General features: G+C 44.6%; 1 protein-coding gene across 1 annotated transcript in view; it reads right to left on the bottom strand.

Annotated features, from left to right (window-relative positions):
- Positions 1–18,823, bottom strand: part of LOC126267782 (endothelin-converting enzyme-like 1) — a 340,693-nt gene that overhangs the window by 174,923 nt on the left and 146,947 nt on the right. Inside the window, exon 4 of the mRNA XM_049973087.1 lies at positions 3,601–3,699. Coding sequence (XP_049829044.1) covers positions 3,601–3,699 — 99 coding nt within the window. The remainder of the gene's footprint in view (positions 1–3,600; positions 3,700–18,823) is intronic.

Raw genomic sequence — 18,823 nt, 5'->3', positions numbered from 1 at the left:
GAATCCCCACCATTATTATAACAAGTAATATATAATTGTTAAGTATCATATATTTTTAATATATTTTTTCTTTTTCCTTTTTACAGTCTCTTACACAACAAGATGGGTGTATGATTACCCGAAGTCGATCGTGATTATGTAACAATAAAACTATGTCCATCTTAAGAAGTTAATTATCTGATTCTACTATGAAGATCGCTTGCGGACGCCCTCCTAACGAAAATTTCGATAACCTCATGCACACTTTTCTTGCACTTCTCGCAGCTGACCGCCCTGCTATAGGTGGTTATCCAGACTTTTGGCAAATGGTCACACTAATGTAAGCGGTCAGTGTAACTTCCTCCTAATGTCTCACTGCGAAACAGCACAGTTCGATGAAACTTGGGCCAAATATAGAAATATAGAATATATGTGCTACAACATAGCACAGAAACTAACTGAAGAAATACGCAATGAGACGCACAGAAATGGCACGTTTCTTCATGACATCGCGATTTTTAATGTTCTACTGTATATTGCAAAAGGGTGGAAATGGTTATTAACAGAGTGTGCGATGAGCAGTGACAGCAATGCACGCTCTGAGAGGGCGTTCCCATGTTGGCGACAAGGTAGGTAACGAGTTCTTGTCGTAACCTCTGCTAGTGAGTTTGAAGACTGCTGGCTCGTCGTTAGTGAACGTAAACGTCTGCAATACGTGTGCCCAACGCATCCCACACTCGCTCGACTTTTGTAGCGGAATGGGCATTCCAGTCCATTTGCTCAATATCCTCTGTCCAAGAGGTTACCCATCTGCGCAGTTCGGTGTGATAGAGAATTTTCATCCATAAAAATGAAGTCAAGCCCGAATGCATCCCTGAAAAGACGGACAGGATTGCAGTAAGGTTGACCTATGAGAGTACCATGGTTCAGAGGCTTGGAGCGTAGTACAGCCATGCAACATTATGCCTCCCCATACCATAAACCCTGAGCGACCATAACGATAATGTCTGGTTATATTCCTGGGTGCATTACGTGTTCGCACTTCTCGCTATATGAGGGTCAGTTCAGAGTCACTACTCAGATTGAATATGCTCTCAGTCGGCCGGTGTGGCCGAACGGTTCTAGGCGCTTCAGTCCGGAACCGCGCGACCGCTACGGTCACAGGTTCGAATCCTGCCTTGGGCATCGATGTGTGTGATGTCCTTAGATTAGTTAGGTTTGGAACCGCGCGACCGCTACGGTCGCAGGTTCGAATCCTCCCTCGGGCATGGATGTGTGTGACGTCCTTAGGTTAGTTAGGTTTAAGTAGTTCTAAGTTCTAGGGGACTGATGACCTCAGATGTTAAGTCCCATAGTATTCAACTACTTAAGCAGCGTTTCATCCACGACACTCCGTTCAGATTTTCGTAATCGCTTTTTTTTAGATCCATTTTGTTTACACGCAGTAACAATGTTTATCCTTGTTCTTGCAAATCGTTTGGACTACGGATTTACGAGGCCAAATTGACGACACGTCAGTTGTTTAGGTCCATTCTCCATTTCCTGAATCACTTTCGCTTTTTCATCCATAGTTACAATTTTTCTTTTACTGGCCATGCTGTTCTAAAATATGTGCGCTTCGCAACAAATTGTTATGGAAACTAATACCACGCATACTGTTGACGAGTTCTGTGACTCTTACCACTACTACACCTATTGTTGACGGAAGGGCAGAGAGAGGAATATGCTAGGTTGCCACATTGAAACAACAGATTTCTTCTACGGTGCACCGATTTTTGAAAAATCTTGTTGCTAACTCAGGCTGAAAATGGCGTAATATACGAGGTACACGCATGTATATTTTTCGTATTAAGCAAGGATGAGAAAAATGTTCCTTAGGAGGAATACGGCTATACAATACGCTACTGGCCACACGGTAGACCACGAAGATGTGCTACAGACGAGAAATTTAACCGACAGGAAGAAGATGCTGTGATATGCAAATGATTAGCTTTTCAGAGCATTCACACAAGGTTGGCGCCGGTTGCGACACCTACAACGTGTTGACACGACGAAAGTTTACAATCGATTTCTCAAACACAAACAGCAGTTGACCGGCGTTGCCAGGTGAAACGTTGTTGTGATGCCTTGTGTAAGGAGGGGAAATGCGTACCATCACGTTGCCGACTTTGATAAAGGTCGGAGTGTAGCCTATCACGATTGCGGTTTATCGTATTGCAACATTGCTGCTCTCGTTGGTCGAAATCCAATGACTGTTAGCAGAAAATGGAATCTGTGGGTTCAGGAGGGAAATACGGAACGCCGTGCTGGATCCCAAAGGCCTCTTATCCCTAGCAGTCGAGATGACGGGTATCTTATCAGCATAGCTGTAACGGATCTTGCAGCCACGTCTCGACCCCTGAGTCAACAGGTGGGGACGTTTGCAAGACAACAAGCATCTGCACGAACAGTTCGAAGACGTTTGCAGCAGCATGGACTATCAGCTCGGAGACCATGGCTGCGGTTACCCTTGACGCCGCATCACAGACCACAGCGCCTATGACGGTGTACTCAACGACGAACCTGGGTGCACGAATGGAAAAACGTCATTTTTTCGGATGAATCCAGGTTCTGTTTACAGCATCATGATGGTCGCATCCGTTTTTGGCGACATCGCGGTGGACGCACATTGGAAGCGTGTATTCGTCATAGCCATACTGGCGTATCACCCGGCGTGATGGTATGGGGTGCCATTGGTTACACGTCTCGGTCACCTCTTGTTCGCACTGACGGCACTTTGAAAAGTAGACGTTACATTTCAGATGTGTTACGAGCCGTGGCTCTATCCTTCATTCGGTGCCTGCGAAACCCTACGTTTCAGCAGGATAATGCACGATTGCGTGTTGCAGGTCCTGTACGGGCCTTTCTGGATACAGAAAATGTTCGACTGCTGCACATTCTCCAGATCTCTCACCAATTGAAAACGTCTGGTCAATGGTGGCTGAGCAACTGGCTCGTCAGAATACGCCAGTCACTACTCTTGATGAACTGTGGTATCGTGTTGAAACTGTATGGGCAGCTGTACACGCCATCCAAGCTCTGTTTGACTCAATGCCCAGGCGTATCAACGCCGTTATTACGGCCAGAGTTGGTTGTTCTGGATGCTGATTTCTCAGGATTTATGCACCCAGATGGCGTGAAAATGTAATCACATGTCAGTTCTAGTATAATATATTTGTCCAATGAATACCCGTTTATCGTCTGAATTTCTTCTTGGGCAATTTTAATGGGCAGTAGTGTAGAAATCACTATGTTATAGACGAGTTTTCGTTGTAACTAAGGTCGTTAAAAGGAAGTTCGACTGTATTCTATTAAACAGGAGACTTCGTGTGGACAACCCAATACACGTACTGTGTCGTAATAATATTCTACAAAGCAACAAAGCGCCTCGTGCGCCGACCTAAGCAATAGACGACACGGACAGGCATGCAGGAAGCCGTAGCAAGGCAGGGAGAAGCGGGAGAAAGCCGGAGCGAGCGGGCAGGCGCCTCCTTACGGGAGGGAAGCTGGCGGCTTGCGGGGGTGGCGTGCGGGGGCGGCGTCTAGCGGCGGGGGCGGTGGCGGTGGCGGGGGCGGGCTCACTCTGGCGGGCGGGCGCCGAGCTGCCGCGCGACGAGACGCAGCTGCGTTGGAAGGCCCCCAGCGGCGCGAACACGCCCTCCGTCGCCTCCGACAGCAGCTCTGCAACATAACGGAAACACGCCGCTCACAACACACTGGTACCATTACTGACCACCGCGACATTAGTGCCGCCTAGTGGTGTAGTGCTCATGTCGTGCGGTAAGGAAAGTATACAAATGGAACAGAGACAAATGCGGAATCAGTCAGGCCTCAGATGGTGATATCCACTCTCATAAGACGCTTTGACAAAGAAAAGACTGTGAATGAAACAAAAAAAATTAAAAAATGGCGGGTTTTCAGCTGTCAGACCATCGACAGGTATGCGTAACTAAAATTTTTGTGGAATCAAAGATTCTAAACTAGTACACCATCGAACATCTCAGCTGAGTTTAAAAGAAAAAAATTGTCAGTGTTTGATTTAGGACTAAAGAGAGAGGAAATATTTAAGTGAAAATGCTGGGAAACTATTAAGCTTAGATAAAGTATGTGACACATTACATACTGAACTACGTGACAAATTACAATTGTTTTGAGAAGAAAAAATAAGGTGAGCAACGTTTAGTATACTTCAGCGATATGTTCCAAGGGGACAACTGAACAAGATACATTTCCCTTTAATATTACTAAAAAGGGGAAATATGAGTGAAACAACTGTAATTATACAAAGTAAAATTTTAACAGGATACGTAAAACTTCGCCAACGGCCTTGGCGCAGTGGTAAAACCAGTTCCCGTCAGATCACCGAAGTAAAACGCTGTTAGGCTTGCCTTGCAATTGGGTCTTCCGAGTGCTGTTGGTATGTGGGATGCGCTCACCCCTTGTGACGGCAAATGAGGAGCTACCTGACTGAGGAGTAGCAACACCGGTCACGAAAACTGACAACGGCCTGGAGAGCAGTGTACTGACCACCTGACCACATGACCTCCCGTATCCGCAGGCTGAAAAGGACAAGGCGACGGGTCGGTACCGCTGTGCCTTCAAGGCCTGTTCGGAGTGTTACACCTTGTAGCTGTGGTCACCTTTAAGCAGATAGCCTCAAAAAGTAGGCTCCTTGTAGACTTACACATCAGTGTCGTGTGTCTTTTCGTTCATAATGTACAAAATATTCTACCGAGAACCAACAGCAAAGTCAGTTAATGAAAACAGGAGATTGTTATCGTCCGTCATCCGCGGAGGAGTAACTCTGAGCATTCGCATGCTGCTGTCCTCAGCAACGATGCTAAATGGCTGAAACACGGTAATACGTTGAGTAGGCGACAAGACATTTCACGTTCACATCTTATCGCTTAACGTCGAGGTGGGGAGTTTGCCCGTTCTGTAAAGCAGGATAGGTAGCGACCTCTGGATTTAGCAATCACGAAAGCGTCACTGACACACTTAGCCAACTATAGTACCACAAGCTTCAACAGAAACGTTCTGCATCACAGTGAGGCCTCGGTGTAGTCTGCTGTTAAAGTTCCGAGAGCGGACGTCCCTAGAAGACTCAACCAATGTATTCATTCCTTCTGCCTATATATAGTGAAAAGACAATGAAGATAAAATTAGAGTGATTGGAGCCGCTACGAAGACTTACCAGCAATCACTCTTGCCCCGAATTATAAGCGACAGGAACGGGCAAAGAGGGAAGTAATTCTGGTACAGTAACTAACCTCTTCCACATTCCGAAAGGTGACTTGCGGAATATATACTCAAGTGACAAACGTCATGGGATAGCTCCTAATATCGTTTAGAACCACCTTTTGACCGACTTACTGCAGCAAGTCGAGGTGGCATGGATTCAATAAGTCGTTAGAATTCCCCTGCAGTAATATTGAGCCATACTACCTCTTATAGACGTCCATAATTGCGAATGTGTTGTCGGTGCAAGATTTTCTGCACGAAATGACCTCTTTATTAAGTTCCATAAATGTTCAATGGGATTCATACTGACTGATCCGTGTGGCCAAATCATTCATTCAAACTGTCCAGAATGTTCTTCAAACCAATCGCGAACAATTGTGGCCCGGGCCCGCATGTCGTGGTCGTGCGTTAGCGTTCTAGCTTCCCACGCCTGGGTTCCCGGGTTCGATTCCCGGCGGGGTCAGGGATTTTCTCTGCCTCGTGATGGCTGGGTATTGTGTGATGTCCTTAGGTTAGTTAGGTTTAAGTAGTTCTAAGTTCTAGGGGACTGATGACCATAGATGTTAAGTCCCATAGTGCTCAGAGCCATTCGAATTTGAACCAATTGTGGCCCGGAGACATGATGCATTGTCGTCCACAAAAATTTCATCGTTGTTTTGCAACATGTAGTCCGTGGAAGGCTTCAGATGATCTCCAAGAAGCCGAACATAACCACATCCAGTCAATGATTGGTTCAGCTGGTCCATAGGTCCCAGTCCATTCCATGTAACGACACCGTACGCTATAATGGAGCGACCTTTAGCTTTCCCAGTGCCTTGTTGACAACTTGTGTCCATGGCATCGTAGGGTCTGGGCCACACACTCGAACACTACCATCTGCTCTTAGCAACAAAAATCTGGACTTATCTCACCAGATCATGGTTTTACAGTCGTCCAGGGTCCAACCGATTTGGTCACGAGCCCAAGAGAGCCGCTGCAGGCGATGTCGTGCTCTAAGCAAAGGCACTCGCATCGGTTGTCTGCTGCCATAGTCCATTAATCCCAAATTTCGCAGCACTGTCCTAAAGGATACATTCGTCGCACACTGCACAGAGATTTCTGCGGTTGTTTCAAGCAGTGTTTCTTGTCTGTTAGCAATGACAACTTTAAGGAAATGCCCCTGCTCTCGGTCGTTAAGTGAAAGCCATCCCCACTGCGTTGTTTGTGATAAGAGGTAATGCCTGAAATTTGGTATTTCCGGCACGCTCTTGATACTGTGGATCTCGGATTCGGAATACTGCATTCCCTAATTATTTCTGAAATGGAGTGTCCCATGCTTCTATCTCCAATTGACATTCCGCGTTCAATGTCGGTTAATTTTCGACGTCCGGCAATAATAACATCGGAAACCTTTTCACATGAGTCCCCAGACCACAAATGACAGCTCCGCCAATGCACTGCCCTTTTATACCTTGTGTACTCCATAGTAACGCCGTCTTTATATTGCATATCGCTATCGCACGTCTTTTGTCATCTCAGTGTAAATGTGGGTATGGTGACAGACTCGACAGACTGCAAAACTGGTGCAGTGTTTCGAAGCGCACAGTTGAGCGCATATTTTTGAAAATGGATCTCTACAGCAAATGACCACTAGGTGTCTCCGTGACGAGTCAACGACACTGCCATTTTGGATCACAGTTGGCAAAGGTAACAGATATTGGACCGTGTCAGTGGAAAATTGTCGGCAAATCGGATGAGTCGTGTCCGAGTACGCCATCATCTAGGTGAAGAGCTGCCCTTAGCTTTCACTGTGCCATGGGCGCAGTCCAGTGGAGACAGTGTTATCCTATGAGGGACATGCACCTGTGCTTACAATGCACAGATGGGGACTACATGACCATTACTGCGGGCTACCTGTATCGCTTCATGCTTGATGCCTTCCGCAACGGCAGTGGCATCTTCCAGCAGGATTACGGTCCTTGTCACATGGTCAGAATCGTCCTACAGTGGTCTGTAGCACAATAGCGAACTCAGTTTGTTGTCTTGCCCACGAAATTCGGTTCATCTGAACCTGATGGAACGAATGTGAGACGCTTTTGGAAACCAGCTTCTGGGCCAAAAATCACTGGTCCATAATTTACAGGAACTGTATGACCTGGCAGTAGACATCTGGTTCCACACACCTCAGGAAATCTGCCAAGGAAGTGTCGAACCCATGCCATGCAGAACCGCTGCTGAATTTAATTCCGAGAGTAGGCCAACACAGTAATAACCAGCTGGTTATAATCTTTTGAAACGTCAGTGTATGTAAACTTAATATCAAACAGCGGCTGCTACTAACCACTCTGGGAGACGTATTTTAATCTGACCATGAGTCTGTAGCGTGGCGGCGAATGCTGCAGAGCTCTCTACCTCATTTGAGCCGTGGCCGGCTCGTGTTGTTGCCATTTGTTCTTTGGCATTTTGTCACAATCGAATGGCGTCTTATTTCTCCCTGAGTTACTACCATAACGTGTTGCTGAATTGCCTCTGTCAGTGGCAGCAGCAGCGCTGATCGATACTAGTACTGCTGTACCATCTTTGGTGTGAGCGCTATATTTCTGTGTGGTTGGGTGTGTGGCAGTTGGTCCGTTGGGACAGAGCAGTGAGGACATCTCCGCAGCGTGAGGTCAGGCCAGGGACCACTGGAGGCATGAACGCACCACCAGATTGTGAGGCACTCGCTGCGAGAGCTACAAAGTTCGTTGCCCACCGAACCTGAACACTGAATTTGAGTGACCAATTAACCTGTTATGAAACCTCAACTGCTGTGACATCTCCTCATACATTACCGGTTGTTGATTCCTGGGCTGTTCCGGCTAGCAGCTTCAGCTCTTCTTTGTCCTAACTACGATGTGAAATAACTATTTCTGGGCGAGATCTAATGACTTTCATAATATTAATAATAACGACCATAAAAGTATTATTATTATTATTGTTCTTATAGATACAAATAATACCGCAACATAAATGCTGTGGCACAATAATACTTTGGTTTATTCCACACTATACATATGCGTTATTTTCATTTAAGCTACGCGTTAAGCTTTGTGCGTGGGATACGCTTCAAAATACCCACTAAAGTTCCAGAACACATCGGGTGCGGCGCGGATTCATCTTTACACGACACGCTATACCTGGAAACCTCCCTCGGTTCTTAAACGCAGTTCAGTACGTCTAAAGAAAAGCGTTGGAATACGTTGTGGATACATCCGTTGGGTCTCAGCTGCATTGCGGTCCGTCTTCTCTGGAATACATTGCAGTTGTTACCTGTTATACTGTAAGACCTGACTCTAACTACAAACAGACGGCCACGCAAACTTATCAGAGCGGAACCAGGTGGAAAACGCACTCAATTGGCGGTACAGCCCTCTGGAGATTCGCTAATACAAGCACTTCCCCTCTGGACAGCAGATGACTAGGTACCGCTTCTTGCACTAATGTATGCGGGAAACATAAAACTACAGAGAACGGCTTGCGTGGGCCACCTAGCTCATAACGTGGGAAGATCCATGAGGCTATTCCCGGATGATGTTGCTGTATACAGAGAAGGCACTATCCTTGAAAATTGTAGCGAAATGCAACACAGGGGTTCGACACGTCGTGCAGGAACTGGCAGTTGACCGCCAACATACACAAATGTAATGTTCTGCACATTAATAGACAGAAAGGCCCGTTATTGCATGATTAGACGATTGAAGAACAATCACTGGAAGCAGTCGGATGCATAAAATGTCCGCCTCACAGTACCAATATAGCAACCGTGAGTACTTACCCATACACAAACCCAATGTATTTCGTATATCGCCTCTAGTTTCATAACCTCATCCAACCATTTCACTGAATAGAAAAAAAATTCATCACCAGTGACACATCATTTGCTGCATTTTTTTTTTTTTTTTTTTTTTTTTTTTTTTTTTTTTTTTTTTTTTTTTTTTTTTGCCTGAAGAGCGGGAGAACGAAAGCTGAAAGCCCGCTCTCATCACTCATCAGAGGTAACGTGAATGAGTAAAAAGAAAATCTTTGTGAATGAAGTCTCATACTGCCAAGGTGGAAGATGAATATGTCTTAGTTTTCCCATTGCCGAATCATGTTTCTTGCTGAAGGTGTTTATTCTTTTGCATTCCGGGCTACGTATCGCCTAGTGTTTCTTACATACAGTCCGAATATTTGCATAGTTTTCTTCAGTATAAGAACATTCTGGACTTCGGAAAACGTTTTCACTCGTGCGGTAGGCAACTGGATTCTTACTGTTTCTTGTTTTGTTTATGATGTGGAGTGGAGCTAGTGTCCGACATGAAATCCAGAGTAGCAAAGCGGTGCTCAATATCCGTTGGTTTCTGTTTTAAAACGGTCCCAGCACTGAGAGAGAAATTCTGTTTCATATTTTCTGTTGATGAGCATTAAACAAAAGTTAAATTTATTGAATTCAAAAACTTTATCGCAGCTGCAGATCGTATCGCATCGAAAATTATAAAAGTTAAATTCATTTTGCACAAACCTTTTTCACAGTTAAATCGCTACTCTCTCATCGGATATTCCTGTATGGTAGTTATTTACATGCAAGTTAGTTTGGTGCTCTTCAGTTATCAGACTGCGCACTTTGTCAATATACTCATCTGTAGTTCAAATCTTTGTGATTTCAGCACTAATAAAATTATAACACGCTTTAAGTAAACGGCTCTTCTGTTTATTGTTTTCTCTCGACGTTTTTCTTCAGCAATGCTGCGAGATGCTTTCTTATGTTTAGTTATGATTGCTGAACATTTAATCGCTTTATTTGGTTTCCATCCTCAAAGTATTGCAATACATATTCCTCGATTAGATATATTTTGACGATTAGCTGACTACATTTCTCACTCGTACGTCGGCCTCTTTTTTGCCGTTACATTCACTGAAGAAAGAATGGAGTATAGGGTTCAACATCCTGTCACCGATAAAGTCACTGAGGACGGTGTTCAAGCCTAGATTTGATAGGACGGAGAAACCAGTCGTCCATGTCCTTAACGAAAGAACTATCCCTCACCTTCGCCTGAAAGGATTTAGAAAAACCACAGAAAACGTAAATCAAGATGGCCTGATACGGGATACGGGACTTGTACCACGTTGCGCATTCACTTTACATATATCGACTGATCAAAAAGTAACAGAAAAAGCGAAAATAAAGAATGCAAAAAGTGTCAACAATACGACAACGCAGATTTGACGGAAGTATACATAAAGTCTTAAGTCTTGTCAGCAGCAAATAAATGTAGAAAAGTTAAATTTTTCATCAAGGTAGTCATGAAGATTTAGTAGGTGCAGAGGCCTTGTTCTGCTGTGCTATTTCATTTTCCGCTTGGAATAGGCAATCGATATCACGAGCTTTTCACATAACAGAATAATTCGCACAATTTTCAAATTTATACGCCGTTGGACGAACTACTGACTCGAATGAACGGAAAAGAATTAAGTTCTATATATTTGGGAACTTTCGGGCAAAAACTTTATCTCATGCTTCAATTCTCTTCTGTTTGCTTTTCCTGTTCCTGTTATTTTTCATCACCCTGAATGACGCCAAACAATACCGATTGCAGCCGATAATACCGTAGAATGAGATGTGTTAATGCATTGTGTAAAGCCGTTCCTGTACAAATATGCAGCATGTCGTCTCCGAACGCTGCGTCAGAACCCACACGGCAAGAGCTGTGCTACGGCCGACACGTGCCCCTGTGCACTCCCGGAACCCCATTATAAACTCTATGCCTCTCGTGTGATCTTCACTTAACTCTCTGATGCGCGAGCCGCCGCAAGAACTGATGTAAAATTAGCACCGCGAATTCCCCGTCTCATGAAGTTTGCGGCACTTGCACGGAATTTAATACGGCGATCTCATTGCTCAACTAGACAGTGAGGTAGGTGTTTGAAGATGATGTTACCCGTAACTATGATACTTCAGAAAGGCGATCAGTGTCAACGATACAGGACATGTAGCAGTGCTGACGCTTAAAAAATGGCCTTTTCTTATAGCGGTATAATAGGTGATATGAAGGAATAAGCTCGTAAGGGGCAACGTAAAGAAACTAAAAACAAGTAACGAAGAAATACTTTAAAACTGGTGCTATCGGAACACGAATGTTAAAGGATGCAACGAAACTGATACGTAAACATTTTTTATAGGTACGTTCTTAGCAACGAGCGAGGTGACGAACACGATTAAATCAATTTAATTTGGTGCATAGGCGAAGGAAAGTGAAAGTATGATGGCATTTATCATAAGGCGACTCGAAAATAACATTTACAAGACGCTTATCGCTGCTATAAAAACAAACACACACACACACACACACACGCACACACACACACAAATCATGAATTGGCGTGTAGACAAGTTAATGGGTTTTTACAGGAGTTTATCAAATGAAAGGAAGGGAAAAACCACTCGTAGTACATTCAGATAATGCACCAAATAACTACCTTCATAAACGATTTAAAAACACCTGTCTCACAGATTAGTATTTTTCCACTTTCATAAAGAGTTAAACAGAATCCGAAAATAAAATAGCAATACATTCATTTGGATACCAGGAAATATTATTCAAAGAACTTTAACTTTTCTCGTTTTGTTTTTTCGATTTTACGAGTACAAAACGGAAAATTCGACTAAACTCTCTAGTCAAAAGCATGCGGTATAAAAAGTTTAGTTTCATTGCAAAGGATATACTGTTGTGTCAAAAAGATCCACCATCCGCTACATTTTGCATCGTAAACATTATAATTCCCCATGGAAACTGAGAATTGAAAGCAATGTGCTCTGCTTTACTCCAAAATTGTTTTCCTCCCGCAAACAATTCTGGAATAGTATTTTAGTTCAGTAAACAAATGAGTATCCACTGGAAATGACATAACTGCACTGAAACACGTTTTTGGGTGTAAAATATAAGTAACAGTCTGTTGCGAACGCTAACCTCAATAAATGTACTTCGACCAGAAAGGATGGAATCGGTACAATTGGATTATATCCGCCACAGATATTAATTATAACTTTCATCACAGTGAATCTAGTTAGTGAGACCGGCCTACACGCCGACAGGGAACTAACTCACTGCTATGGACGCCATCGATGCAAAATAGGTGAAGGCGCTGAGTAGAGCACCGCCAAGTGCGTGACAGATACGCGTGGTGTGACGCGGCGGCGGTGTGTGAGGGAGAGCGCGAATACACGTCACATACTTTGGCGAAAGTTGCCGGAGATTACCGTTGCTGCTGTGCCTAATGACAGGCAAGTGAGCACATATACTCACGCCGTGGGAGCGCTTGATCACGGTCACACGAATGGTACGTGCATGCGTCACTTGTACATAGGCTGAGACTATGAAGTGTGCGCAAGCGCGCTGAGCTTTGCTTACCAGCAGAGTTGTGTGAAATTCAGTGGTGAATAATGTTTACAAATATAAATTATTATTCCATATTACGAATAATACACTCCTGGAAATTGAAATAAGAACACCGTGAATTCATTGTCCCAGGAAGGGGAAACTTTATTGACACATTCCTGGGGTCAGATACATCACATGATCACACTGACAGAACCACAGGCACATAGACACAGGCAACAGAGCATGCACAATGTCGGCACTAGTACAGTGTATAGCCACCTTTCGCAGCAATGCAGGCTGCTATTCTCCCATGGAGACGATCGTAGAGATGCTGGATGTAGTCCTGTGGAACGGCTTGCCATGCCATTTCCACCTGGCGCCTCAGTTGGACCAGCGTTCATGCTGGACGTGCAGACCGCGTGAGACGACGCTTCATCCAGTCCCAAACATGCTCAATGGGGGACAGATCCCGAGATCTCGCTGCTCAGGGTAGTTGACTTACACCTTCTAGAGCACGTTGGGTGGCACGGGATACATGCGGACGTGCATTGTCCTGTTGGAACAGCAAGTTCCCTTGCCGGTCTAGGAATGGTAGAACGATGGGTTCGATGACGGTTTGGATGTACCGTGCACTATTCAGTGTCCCCTCGACGGTCACCAGAGGTGTACGGCCAGTGTAGGAGATCGCTCCCCACACCATGATGCCGGGTGTTGGCCCTGTGTGCCTCGGTCGTATGCAGTCCTGATTGTGGCGCTCACCTGCACGGCGCCAAAAACGCATACGACCATCATTGGCACCAAGGCAGAAGCGACTCTCATCGCTGAAGACGACACGTCTCCATTCGTCCATCCATTCACGCCTGTCGCGACACCACTGGAGGCGGGCTGCACGATGTTGGGGCGTGAGCGGAAGACGGCCTAACGGTGTGCGGGACCGTAGCGCAGCTTCATGGAGACGGTTGCGAATGGTCCTCGCCGATATCCCAGGAGCAACAGTGTCCCTAATTTGCTGGGAAGTGGCGGTGCGGTCCCCTACGGCAGTGCGTAGGATCCTACGGTCTTGGCGTGCATCCGTGCGTCGCTGCGGTCCGGTCCCAGGTCGACGGGCACGTGCACCTTCCGCCGACCACTGGCGACAACATCGATGTACTGTGGAGACCTCACCCCCCACGTGTTGAGCAACTCGGCGGTACATCCACCCGGCCTCCCGCATGCCCACTATACGCACTCGCTCAAAGTCCGTCAACTGCACATACGGTTCACGTCCACGCTGTCGCGGCATGCTACCAGTGTTAAAGACTGCGATGGAGCTCCGTATGCCACGGCAAACTGGCTGACACTGACGGTGGCGGTGCACAAATGCTGCGCAGCTAGCGCCATTCGACGGCCAACACCGCGGTTCCTGGTGTGTCCGCTGTGCCCTGCGTGTGATCATTGCTTGTACAGCCCTCTTGCAGTGTCCGGAGCAAGTATGGTGGGTCTGACACACAGGTGTCAATGTGTTCTCTTTTCCATTTCCAGGAGTGTATATAGATTTGAAATCCAACGGCATTTATTGCTCCAAGTCTTTGTCATTTATTCAAAATGGCTCTGAGCGCTATGGGACTCAACTTCTGAGGTCATTAGTACCCTAGAACTTAGAACTAGTTAAACCTAACTAACCTAAGGACGTCACACACATCCATGCCCGAGGCAGGATACTAACCTGCGAGACCTCGCGGTTCCAGACTGCAGCGCCTAGAACCGCACGGCCACTTGGGCCGGCTGTCATTTATTAAATGAATTTACTTTTGTTGACTTTACATTAGTTTTCGGAACAACTCTTGTCAAACATCAGACGGGGTCGCAAGCACCACCCCATCTCTTCCCGCTGAGCCAGCGAAGCATATTTATGTATAGTTCATTAATAATTTATGTATCAAATGAAAACTGCACTGATCGAAGGGAACAGACACTAGTCATAGAATTCGGTACGAGAAGAACACAAAGGAAAAAATTCATTCAATGTTATTCGTTATTTAATTTAAAAATAATTTATTTGTTAATAAATGTGTTTGAATGACTCATTTATTCTAAAAATTACCCGATAAAAATTTATTCAAATAATGCTCATCTATGTTTACCAATACCCCTTGCATTTACTTCGTATTTCCATGTATCGCAGTGAATATTATCAACTGTAATGAGTCCGATTATTTCAGATGATCGATTTATGCACAGAAGCCTATAGTGTAGCTGGGTTCAAATTTTTTTTTGTTAATTATAAAAGAGGTTGATAACTACAATCTGTTGTCAAGCACCTCAGTCTGAATCTTTGTCATTTGTTCTGTCCAAAATGTGACTCAAAGAGCATTTCAATAACTGGTAACTCACAGATGTCTGTGCATTACCGCATTTTAGTACGTGAAAGTGCTTGAATTTGCGCTCGCGACGACCTGATTGGCTAATTTCAATGTTAAATAACTCGGAAACTGTGCAAAGTATCGACTTTTTTCTTGAGAATAATTTCACAAACTCAACTGCAACACTCTTACTAGCTTTTCCAGCCGTTTCGAACCACCCTGTAGATTCTGCATCCTTCTTTCCTGCCAATTGTTCTCGCAGCATTATACACTGATCAGCCAAAACATTATGACCACAGCCCCCCGCAACGGTGAATGTCGCCTGGTGGCGTTGCACTGGGCACGGGATCGTCGAGTATCGACCGTCGATTAATCGAAACGTGTCGGATCTTCGGGCGAATCGCATTTTTGCTGCACTAGGGCGCCGGTCGTCCCCACAATCGCCGCCATCGATGTGAATAGTGGCTCGAAACGTGCCTCGTGCCACGGACGAAGGCTATGGGAGACGTTTTCCTGCGCATGGATGGGCCCTGTGGTAGCAATCGAAGAACTCGCTCACAGCTGCGAACCACTTGCATTCCTTCATGCTTGATGTCTTCCCTGATGGCGATGTCATCTTTCAGAAGCACAATTTTCGAAGCCAGAACCATGCTGCAGCTGTTTGAGGAACAATATAGTGATATTCGGTGACAGAACTCGCCTGATGTAGATCTTATGGGACCCATCTGGGTCACTACGGACGCCATCACCGCGTATGCAAATCAACGGCCTGTTATTTATGCGAATTGCATTACTTTTGCGTAATCCTACAATGCCATATACATCCACAAATCTACCAACAAACTGTCGGATCCCTGTCATGCAGAATCTGTGATGTATTTCGTTCCAAAGACGGACAGACAAGCTATTAAGCAGGTAGTCATAATGTTTTGGCTCATTAGTGCGGTTAAAGCACGAGTCTTGCATTGTGGGCTAGAGAGTATGCAAACTGCTACGTGCTCAAGCTCTGGTTTCATTAAAATGAATTCATTAATTTCTATGGGACCTTGAAAGACAAAAGTATGTTTAAAAAAACTTAGGTATTGGCAATACTATGGTAGAGATGCAACGCAACCAAATAACGTTGCTTCGAATCTAGGTCTTAGACCACACCTTATTTACTTCAATGCAAATAGAATCTCCCTTTCCGCATAATACGCAAATTCCGTTACAAGCAGCAGACGCTCCAATGCAGTATGTCAGGATATTTTCAAAAAAAGAACAATAGAATTGGATAGAAATTGAATGTTCCAGAGATCGTACGTCACAACCGTGTCATCGGGCTCTTTCAAGGGGATTACCGAGAATCTGTACTGCCTTACAGAACACAGGCCAAGTGTGTACAAGCGTTCAATGAGGGATGCCCTGGTGTGGCAAATATTCGTCAACCAAATCATCTCCGTGTCCGTTCTTAGGTCACTGCAAACCTCGATCGATGCCAAACGAGTAGGTACCTGGCCTGAGTGAAAGCGTTAGCGCATACGATTCTGCTTCCAATTCTGAAGGAACACCTGGAAACGAAAAAACAAAAAAAAGGGTTCGCGAAGGGCTCCTGTTTGATTAGACGGAAATTCAGAAATGGCTACGATACTACTACCCTCGCACGCTCTTGGAACACTGTGAACGAGAACAAAAGGCTCTTCCAAGTCATACCATTCCACCGGATTAAACGTGAGTCAAACGGTACGAGCGATACCTGAAACGCAGATCAAACAAATGGCACCGTTGAGGGTCACCGCGACGGTCAGAACCCCTGAAATGTGAAACATGTGGTGATTGCCGTGTAAAACTGTGATGCCTTCATCTTAACACGTACCGTTTCCTAATGGCATTATGCCAGTGCAATGTAGTACTGTTCATTTTCTGAACACAACCTGAGACCAGCTGTAAAAGAGAAGCAGCTACACTTTCTGCACAAACCACCCATCTTTTGCAGCACGACGCATGGGAGCATCTGAGCAACCTACGATTGACTGGGATGTAAAGTGCTGTACCATCCACCTTGTTCACCACACTTGAGCCCTTGTGACTTCAATTTAATTGCTGAGTTAAAGGAAGAACTTCGTAGAATGCATTTCAGAAATGCTAGAGCGATTCGTCAGGCAACACACCGCTCCGTTCGAACTACTAACACAAGTGACATGGCTAAAGATATCCTACGACGTCCACATCAATGGAAACGTTCGGTACATAATACTTGTGACTGCCATGAAAGACAGTAAAGCTTTGAAACATGAATCTACTTTGTAGCCGCCACTATCAAAGGTCCAATCCTTCTAGTATAAGTAATGTTACTTTTCATAGCTCAGACTACTGAAAGACACTCCTTAACAGCATAAAAAGATTTTCCCGCAAGTAAACCTTTCAACTTGTACTTGATAAATCTAGGAATTACTATTCAAATTTTTCAGTTGGATTGAAAGTCTGTTAAAAATTAAACCTCAAGAATAGTGCACATGTTTCTGTGCAGTGCCAAAATTATTTCCAAGTGTAAAATAGTGTTTTCTGTCTAGTGTTCACTGAGTTGATATGCCCTGTCCGTGTTTAAGTCCATATCACTAACAGTAAATCCTACGCAACAATGTACAGTCGTGAACAAAACTAGCGAGACCCCTCGCCTTCGTTATGCTGATCCGCACGGCTTTAAAGTCTGTTACACAGAATAACAGGCAAGGCGACAAAGTGCTGCCAACATACTGTGCACAGGCGCGAAATTGACAAACTATCCGAAATTTGTCAGACCGTTTTCAATCATGTGTAAGACTGTATTAATGCTGATTAATGTGTTAACCACAACACCTAAATGTAAGATATAAATGAACGAAGAAGCGCTAATTAGTATGAAGTGTACTAATAAAAATGAATTTCAACTTATCGAGATAACATAACTGTTTTAGTAAGACAAAGTACCCCAGATTGTTAAGACTTAGCAAACTGTTACGCGCATTCGGCGGCGAAGTGGTATGTGTGAACGTTCAGACCGGTCTTGCTGGATTACCGTTGCTGACCTACCATGGAAGTGTGCAAATTTAGCAATTCGTGAAGATTCATAACGAAATTCAGTTAAAAATCTTTCAGTGCCACACTTAAGTCAATTCAATTATTGACAGAAGCGGAAAAAGTAGGCAGTAACAAGTATGAAGTTCTACAAGAGTTTGATATTGACATCCACAGGGCGCCTGTACAGAGTAAAGGTAGCAATAAAACGTATTGCGGGCGCGAGAATTTCTTAAAATTCTTTTACTGATAGTCTATCTGCCTCTATCGATATTAGAACCGGAAACAGACCAGACCTCCCTTGCAGTAGCAAACACCTTTCACTATGATAGCAGACCACCCAGGCAAACAGCCCTCTATTATTACCCCAGACATGAATAAGCCGGCAATTTCGTAATGAAAATGGGAAAATGATCTGTAGTTTCTGTTGCATAGAGCTTCCTGGGCTCAAAAACATCAGTTGTCTACCTTTATGTCACCGCTTATGAGACAGTCATTCGGGATGTTTATCGAAATAACAAAAAACTGTTACTAGCGAGTAAATTTAGTAGGATAATACAGCACCACACCAGGAAATAAACAGCGACGTAGCTGCCAAAGGTATTCTACACTGTTTCTCATTCTCCATTAGACGTGCCACAGCCAGAAAATGTTCATTACCCGAAGTGTTCCTTAAGATAGATAGTAATAGGAATGCTCGCACATTCAAAACGCGGTGGCATTAATAGTCGGATCTGAATTACCACGTTTATAGGCAAACTGATTTTATTTGCATTCCTGTAAACGTGAATTTGATCGAAAGCGTAGCTA

Source organism: Schistocerca gregaria, chromosome 4 (genome assembly GCF_023897955.1).
Source record: "Schistocerca gregaria isolate iqSchGreg1 chromosome 4, iqSchGreg1.2, whole genome shotgun sequence".
NCBI classification, from domain to species: Eukaryota; Metazoa; Arthropoda; class Insecta; order Orthoptera; family Acrididae; genus Schistocerca; species Schistocerca gregaria.
Note: the sequence above shows the minus strand (reverse complement) of the source record. Positions and strands in the feature narration are given on the sequence as shown.